The sequence below is a fragment of the Solanum lycopersicum genome, chromosome 6, assembly GCF_036512215.1.
Source record: "Solanum lycopersicum chromosome 6, SLM_r2.1".
In the NCBI taxonomy this organism is placed as follows: Eukaryota; Viridiplantae; Streptophyta; class Magnoliopsida; order Solanales; family Solanaceae; genus Solanum; species Solanum lycopersicum.
Window position 1 is genome coordinate 41,269,475 of NC_090805.1, and position 8,740 is coordinate 41,278,214.

Consider the following 8,740-nt stretch of genomic DNA (forward strand, 5'->3'; position numbering starts at 1 on the left):
TATATTATTAGCGGACGGTGGGGGATGAAGTACCAGGGTGATATTCTGCTAATAATTTATAATAAAAGTTGAAAATAATTTTTACTTTTTCATGTTTTTTTTAAAGAGGAGAGAATGGACACATTAGGCCTCCTCATGTAATAAACTCGATTAGAAGGTTAATCCCTATTAGATTTTGAACTTGAGATCTCCATTTTGAATCTGAGCCACCCAAAGGGTTCAACTTTTCCATGTTTGGTAGTTAAAATGTTTCGAGAAAACAAATTTCATATAAAATTAAAAATAATGAATTTCCTAATGAAGGTAAAAGAAATAAGTTTTATGAATGAAATTCTAAATTAATTATCTCCTCCGATCCATCCAACGAACCCTCAAACCCTCTCTCTCACCTCACAACCCATTCCCATAATTTTTCTTCCTTATGTATAAATATTTTTCGAAAAAAAAACATTTTCCTCAAATACCAAACCCACCTTAGGTATCATTTTCAAAAGTTTAAGATAATCCAACAGTGGGCAATAATTTATTAAAGAGAATAATAATTGGTTAAGAATTGGGAACTATTCCAAGCACATCCATCATTATACTTAAATTAAATTATCATTATCATAATCATCAATATAAATATTATCATGATTCTCTTGCACCTTGGCACGTCATTTTAGTTATTCTAAAGAGGAAATATTTTTTTTTTCGCTCATGACGACATCTAGTATTTGTACTATTATGGAGTTTACCTTTTCTTCTCCTCTTATTTTTTGGCTCTAAAAAAGTTGGAGGATCATTTTTAAAATTTTGTACTTTCATTAATTAAGCTTATCTAAATAATATATTTAAAATTCATTTCTTAAAGGGAAATGACCCAAATATGTCATCGAACTTTGCTCATTTATGTCATCCGTTAAAAGTTTGGCTCATCTATGTCATTATTGTTCAAGAAAAGACTCATTCATGCCATTATTTTTAATACTGATTTTGCAAAATCATTTTTGACACGTGGTGAATTGTTGTTTGATCACGTCATCAATTTTTTAATTAAAAAAATTATAATTCTGAAAAAAAAATTGAATTAATTTTTTTTTGATCTTTTTTATTAAAAAAAATGATGATGTGGCCGAATTATAATTGGTCACGTGTCAAAAATGATTTTGCAAAACTATTGTTAAAAAATAATAGCATGAATTAGTCTTTTCTTTAACGGTAATGACATAAATGAGCCAAACTTTTAAATGATGGCATAAATAAATATTTTCTGAAAGTTCAATGACATATTTGAGTCTTTTCCCTTTCTTAAGTACCAATGCGATGTAATGTAACTTACTGTTAGAAATTAGAAAGGATAAAAGTCTCACATTAATTAAGGAATGGATTGATGGTCTACTTATATAAATTTAGACAGTTATTTTCTCGTGAGCTTGTTTTTGCGATTAAGTCAATCCTAGCTACCATATTTTCATATGGCATCATAATTAGACAATTTATGTTTGAACTCTCGATCCACGACAAAAACACCATTGAGAGACCAATTTTGCAAGAATTTCTCCACAAAGTTGTAACCTTTTTTTTTTTCAAGAAAACACTCTTGAGTAGTTTGTGATATAAAATATTTTTTAAAAATAAAAGTTTTATCTTATACGCACTAATATTTTCCATAAATTTTTTTAATATGGTCGGCTATTACAATAATGACACATACTATTTGTGGTGCGTAAAAATAAACAATTTTTAGTAAATATTTTACAACCATACCAAACACAACCTCATTATACATAAAACTTAATTATAATTATCATGATCATGATTAACACTAATGTAATGATTCCTTTGTGTGCTGGAACGTCATTTTAGTTGTTCTAAACATGAAAATAAAATTGTTCTTGACAACAGACATCTAGTATTATACGTTAGTGGAGCTTACTTTTTCTTCTCTTCTTTTTTTTTTTCTTTCTTAATTAAAATTTTTTTTTATCACTTTTTAAATGTTGTATTGGTTGAGCTTATCTAAACCAAGTATTTTTTGAATGTTCATTACAATGAAATATTACTTAGGGTCTGTTTGGTACCAAAAATATTTTTTCAATTTTCTTTTATATTTATTCGATCAAAATTTTATATAACATTTTCTCTGCAAAACAAACTTCTTTAAAATGAAAAAGCTGACTTTGAATATGAGAAAAAAAGAGTTTAACATTTTCTCTGCAAAACAAACTTCTTTAAAATGAAAAAACTGACTTTGAATATGAGAAAAAAAGAGTTTCCTAATTGACATTCCAGTCCTCACCATCCCACACCCAGCTCTATAGCCCCCTACTCCACACACACACCCCAATTTTTGTACAAACCCTTTATTTAAAAATAAACTGAATATTTATAAAAAAAAAATTCATTATAAACAGATTATTATAAAATTTAAAATTCTGAATCCTCAAAGTTTAACCAGATTATGTAAAAATAATATTTTCTATTTATTTACCAAAACATTAAAAATTTGATAAATATTTTCTATCGTACCAAACACGCCCCGAGACATCTCAATGAGACCATTTATACGTACTACTATAATGTAATGAATATAAATCAAAAAAAGCGTATGGGCGGTTGGGCGGCGCCAATCATTTGCCGGAGTCTACTAAAAATAGGCCCCATGGTCGGCAAAACCTAACAAATTACTACTATTATTTTTCCAAGTCTACTGTGGATATATAAAGAGAGTTTATGTGAAACAATGAGAACCATCAAGTTTTAAGTGACTTCAAAATTGAACTTTTAATTTAAGTACATTCTTTAGTGAGAGCCCAAAAAAAGAAAAAAATGGTGAAGATTGCCTTTGGTAGCATTGGTGACTCTTTAAGTGTTGGGTCATTGAAGGCTTACTTAGCTGAGTTTATTGCCACTCTACTCTTTGTATTTGCTGGTGTTGGATCTGCTATAGCTTTTAGTAAGTCACATTTTCCCAACGTTATACACGTTATTTATTTGTGCATATCTATAAAATGTTATTTTCACGACTTGAACGTGTGATAATTTGATCACATGGAAACGAGACAATCTTTGTCATAATATAGAGTATTAATGTAATTTTTCCTTTTTTTGCAGATAAGTTGACTTCAGGTGCAGCTCTTGATCCAGCTGGTCTAGTAGCAATAGCTGTGGCTCATGCATTTGCATTGTTTGTTGGGGTTTCCATGGCAGCTAACATCTCAGGTGGACATTTGAATCCAGCTGTCACTCTGGGATTGGCTGTTGGTGGAAACATCACCATCTTGACTGGCTTATTCTACTGGGTTGCTCAATTACTTGGCTCCACTGTTGCTTGCCTCCTCCTTAAATATGTCACTAATGGTTTGGTATGTTGTTTCACTATGAACATACTATTGAATTAATTAAATAGACTCTAATGGGCGACCGCGACCGTGTTGTACTAGGCTTATAAGCTGATCAAATTAGGACTATTCTTTTCAGCTACTTATAATCTCCTAACCAAACGGGATCGTTATTGGATTTTTGCAGGCTGTTCCAACTCATGGAGTTGCTGCTGGGATGAGTGGAGCTGAGGGAGTAGTTATGGAGATAGTCATCACCTTTGCACTTGTCTACACTGTTTATGCCACAGCAGCAGATCCCAAAAAGGGCTCACTTGGAACCATTGCACCCATTGCAATTGGTTTTATTGTTGGTGCCAACATTTTGGCAGCTGGCCCATTCAGTGGTGGATCTATGAACCCAGCACGATCATTTGGGCCAGCTGTCGTTGCTGGAGACTTTTCTCAGAACTGGATTTACTGGGTCGGACCACTCATTGGTGGAGGATTGGCTGGGTTTATTTATGGAGATGTCTTTATTGGATGCCACACACCACTTCCAACCTCAGAAGACTATGCTTAGAACAAAGAAGAAAGAACAAGTCTTCAACAGTGTTTTCTTTCGTGTGTTTTCAAAAATGCAATGTTGATTTTAATTTAAGCTTTGTATATTCTGTTACGCAAGAAGTTTGTTTCCAATGAAATATCATGTTTGGTTCATTTTGACAACGGATGGTTTTGAAGTTTTGACCTTGCTTGCCTCGTGTGTGAAACTTACCATAGTTTGAAAAATTGAAATGTTAAAACTAAAGTCATTCACCCAACAACTTAAACTGAAAATAGCCAGAATTGGTATAATATATGTATAACTCATGTACAATATGTGTGTAATTGAAATATTAAAACTAAAGTCATTCACCCAACAACTTAAACTGAAAATAGTCAGAATTGGTATAATATATGTATAACTCATGTACAATATGTGTATAATCTTTGTATACCATCTAGGAAAAGCAAACAATGAGTCTGACCAACTATTTATGTAAAGGTCTAAAAAGTTTGTTGAATTGGTACAAACCAGTCAATTCTTCAGTTTTGCTTAATAATGTGTTGTACAAATTAGTTGTATAATCGTATACTAGTTTCACAAGACTAACATACAACTTTCCTGTATGACAGACTAAATTTAGAGAGAATTATGTTGAATACCCTCGTTCTCTCTTCAGTTATACTTAAAATACAACAGTCTTTTCTTTCTCATATGGTAAAACACGTAGTTCGCAATATGATTTAATCGCTTTTACTAGACACTGTTTCTCAAGATCCTCAGACTTCTGAATAAAGCTTTGCAAATTATCTCTGTGGGTAACTCTTTCAACCTGAAAGAAGATAGGTTTAATTTGTATAAGCCTGATGTTGAAATTCTAAAATGATGGTAAACATAGATCAGATGATACATGGATCTCTTAGGGGGCGATTCACTAAGATGGTGTTAGCTTTAATCAACAGAAACAGCTACGGTGTTACCATCAGAACATAGGTTGGGTAATATAAGGTAGCATCGAAGCATTCGAGTTATTAACAAGATCCAAACTAATGGCTTTAAGGGATCTATGATTATGATTGATCGCTATGAAGATGCAGATCTTAGAGGAGGTTCTTGTGGGAATCCTGCTAAACCATACAACTTATTCTAGACCATGAAAGAACAAGTTGGAGCATGACATGATACAAAATGATCTCCACGATTGTGGACAATGTATCAGAGGCCAGCATGGAAGAAGAGACTAGAGTGGGACACAACTAAAAATGTCTTCATGATTGTGGACACATTTCAAAATGTCTCCACAATTGTGGACACATTTCAGAGGATAACATAGAAGAAGAGGCTGGTGTGGGACACGACCCCGAGGTGTTTTAAGACATTCTATTTATAGGGGATTGTTGTGAATTAGTATAAAGAAGTTACATATCAAACAAGCATACTCTTGATAACGTCACAAAGTAATGATCCATAAATCATGATTGTTGGCACATCTTTAGCTTCATGAAGCAGCACAAAATCAAAAGAAAGAGAAAAGCTAGTTAGGACTACCATCATAGAGTAACAAGCTGTTTAATACTGAAAATGCAGGTCGAATCCTAAAACTAATTTGGAGTTATAATGCACATAAGAATAATTACCATTTGCTCGATGATAGGGCCTGCATCAAGTACTTCACTAACAAAGTGACTTGTTGCACCGATCAACTTAACACCAGCTTCAAAAGCCTATCAAAAGTTAAAGAATAAATGCTTTAACTTTGTAAATTATCAACATAAAATTCCACAGAGATGAGTAGAAAATGACATCTAAAGAAAGGGGTCTGGAAATTGAACCTGCTTAGAAGGACTCCCACCTTTGAATGATGGCAAAAGGCCATGATGAATATTAATGATATCCTTTCCATAACTTTTTAAGAACTCTGCAGAGAATACCTGCAGAAATAAGTGCAACTTTAAATCACAAAAGCAACTTAAACAGTGAAGTGCAACGTTTTTAGGACTTTGTAATGCTGAAGATCATAATTCATCTAAACTGTAAACAACTAGTTTAAATCATTCAATCCGAACCACTTAATACAAACAATAGAAAACAAGTTATGTGACAAATAACTTGCGGCTGGTGACCAGAAGAATAGCCGTTATAATCAAGAGAAAACACAAGAATTCGATGTCCCAGAACTTTGATTACCTGCATGTATCTTGCAAGTACCAAAAAATCAGTGTCATGAACTAAATCCAAGATCTCTACTTCTCTTTTCTTCCCCATAGTTGTTGGCAAATAATAGTATGGAATTCCATGCCTTTCAAGTAACCGAATCACATGAGCATCTGGACCTCGATCATGGTTGCTGTTAAACAATGAAATCATTTTTCACATGATAACTAATTCTTTTAATAGAAAATAACTAGTATAGTGAAGAAATTGCTTATGCTTAACCTTATTACAGAGGTTATGTCAACAGGAAGCCTACCATTCTGCCACCTGTGCAATAAATCTACAAGACAGTGGTCCTGCACCAAGTTAACGACATGTTTAAAATAGAACTTCTAAAAAGGTTTATATATTTCAGCACAGTTCACATAATCAGCTGTTGACCAGCGTTGGAATCAGAACCTGCTTCGAAACAAGAACTGCAATCTTATATTTGGGATCTATTTCAGGAACACGGACGACAGACTTCATTGCATTGAACATCTTTGATAGCTTAAAGAAGTCCTCATCCATTTCTCCACGGGGCCATCTAGCGGGGTCAAACGTAAACTCACTGTCATTGAAGCAAGAATTAGTTGCATTCTTCTTATCACTTACAAAGACTAATATTCAAGGTATCTGACTAAGTGTTACTGCTAGTTCTGAACATATACCACATAGTACACCTTATAGAGGCACATAAGTACCATTGGTTTATTACATCTTGCTAAATGAACATTTGGCCCCTTTAACCACAATAGGAAATGAAGAAAAATACAGCTCATTTCAACATGCTTCATAAGATTTTAAATGACACATAGTATTAAGTTCTTCCTAAATAAACAGATCAAATTCAAAAGATAACTGTTCAATCTTCACTATCTAGTGTCTTCCATGCTAATATAATGCAAGATGCAATTACGTAGCATAAGGATAAGGTACGACAAAGCCAAATTTTTTCTAAGCTAATATGTATAGTCTCTAGATATGCAGGAATATAAAGCAGTGACATGCTTAAACATCCCCTTTTTGCGAGGATTGCTTGACAATATTTTGGGTTAAGGTGAAGTCCCACTTTTATTGTGCTTCTACATTATTTTTATATATATATATATCGCTAGGATCGGAATCCTACAAATTTTTCTGATACTCAAATGTAAAGACCTAATGTAACACAGGATGGATTGCTCAAACTTAGTATTCATTTGATTACATAGATAAATATAAATCTGTTTATGATTTGCTACTCTCCTAGCACACGAAGTTGATCGACTATCAAATCACTCTCTACTGATGGAAGCTTGTAGCTGCAAGATTATATAATACGTCATCAGAATGGTCCTCTAACATCCTTATCAGCCACAGGTACCTATGTTACTACTTATGCTACTATGTACAAATCAAGAATGATTCATCAGTCTGTATTACTGCTATTAAAAAAGTTCTTCTTGTTGTTTTACTGCTATAAATAAATAATCAATGTTTTCTTCTCGTTGTTTTTGACATCAAACATAGTTAATAAAACTCATCATGATCAACCATAAATTGCAAAAACAAATTTCTTATTAAGGAGGAATGAAGAAATAATGTAAAAACATGTGACACTATGCAACTGACAGAATAAATTCTTCAAATCGTTGCCTGGCCCCGAAATGAGAGACAATTACAACTCAAGAAAGTAAGAAAAAATACCTTCTTGAGTAAAAGACATTGTTGTCTTGTGGAACAAAAACATCCGCAGTGAGAATATTTCCGCCCCTCGAAGCTATGCAATCAGATAGTTTTGCAACAATTCCTACTTCATCCTATTAACATAAAAAAACAATTCAATTGTCGTCTCAGTAAGATAATTACTGGTGGTGCTGGGCATAAGAAAACTTACTGGACAATGAAAGACATGAATGCCATGTAAGAGGGAATTTGAGGACCCAAATGGGAATTTTACAGATTTCAGTGACCTTTTTGAATATTTACAAACTTGTGGACCAAATTTTGGGGATACCAATCTCCAGAGGAGGTTCATGTCCTTCGCTTACACTTTCCAAAATCTGTTGCTATGTATCAGTCAATTTATAATCTTATCTTTTAATATTATAGTCTTATCTCACATTTGCCCAACTTACAGCTTACAACTTCAACCATAGCCACAATCTCAGAATTAAGACCTTTGGACAAAACTAAGTTGGTGAGTCGAAAGAAGAGAATATTTCATGTCGTTAGAAAAATTATTTAATTATATTTTCAATAATTGGGATATTCACATCCCATCATTTATATATTAAAATCATTGTTTGCTTAAGTGAAATATATATCATCTACTAGAATGTTTCTATCTGAAATTTGAATTTGAAATCTCATAATTTTTCCACTTTATTATATATATCATGTCATATTCAATTAAAATCAGGGGTGAATTTAACGTATATAATAGAGATTTTTGAGAATGTAGTAGTTTTTGTGGGAATTTTATATTTGTACTTTAAAATATATATATATATATATATATATATATAAATATAATTTGATACATCATACATGATATACTAAGCTCATTTGAACTTGGCTACACATACACTCGAAGTTGAAGCGTGTGAGAACGCCAATCCATCAATTTCATGATTACGAGAAATTTCCAGTGCTTTTGTATTTAAACTAGGCCGTACCATTTTCATATGTTCCACGATGGGGATATTATTTCTTT

At 32.7% G+C, this 8,740-nt stretch overlaps 2 protein-coding genes across 3 annotated transcripts; one reads left to right on the plus strand and one right to left on the minus strand.

The window, feature by feature from the left end:
• The first annotated feature begins 2,734 nt into the window (after nucleotides 1-2,734).
• On the plus strand, nucleotides 2,735-4,031 carry TIP (protein). The gene is made up of 3 exons (NM_001287774.1): nucleotides 2,735-2,938; nucleotides 3,097-3,347; nucleotides 3,511-4,031. Exons 1-3 carry the CDS (start codon nucleotides 2,812-2,814, stop codon nucleotides 3,883-3,885), a joined length of 753 nt encoding a protein of 250 aa, NP_001274703.1. The 5' UTR covers nucleotides 2,735-2,811; the 3' UTR covers nucleotides 3,886-4,031.
• Nucleotides 4,032-4,360: 329 nt separating this feature from the next.
• Nucleotides 4,361-8,541, minus strand: LOC101251299 (formyltetrahydrofolate deformylase 1, mitochondrial-like). Of its 2 annotated transcripts, none has more exons than XR_003247233.2 (8): nucleotides 7,922-8,541; nucleotides 7,732-7,844; nucleotides 6,463-6,613; nucleotides 6,286-6,359; nucleotides 6,037-6,196; nucleotides 5,702-5,780; nucleotides 5,487-5,573; nucleotides 4,361-4,681 (listed from the first exon to the last, which is right to left on the minus strand). XR_003247233.2 is itself a non-coding variant. In XM_004241948.5 (8 exons), exons 1-8 carry the CDS (start codon nucleotides 8,060-8,062, stop codon nucleotides 4,535-4,537), a joined length of 972 nt encoding a protein of 323 aa, XP_004241996.1. In that variant the 5' UTR covers nucleotides 8,063-8,541; the 3' UTR covers nucleotides 4,361-4,534. The 2 variants fall into 2 exon arrangements, 1 of the variants encoding a protein (XP_004241996.1); XM_004241948.5 differs by having other exon boundaries at nucleotides 5,682-5,780.
• Nucleotides 8,542-8,740: the final 199 nt, after the last annotated feature.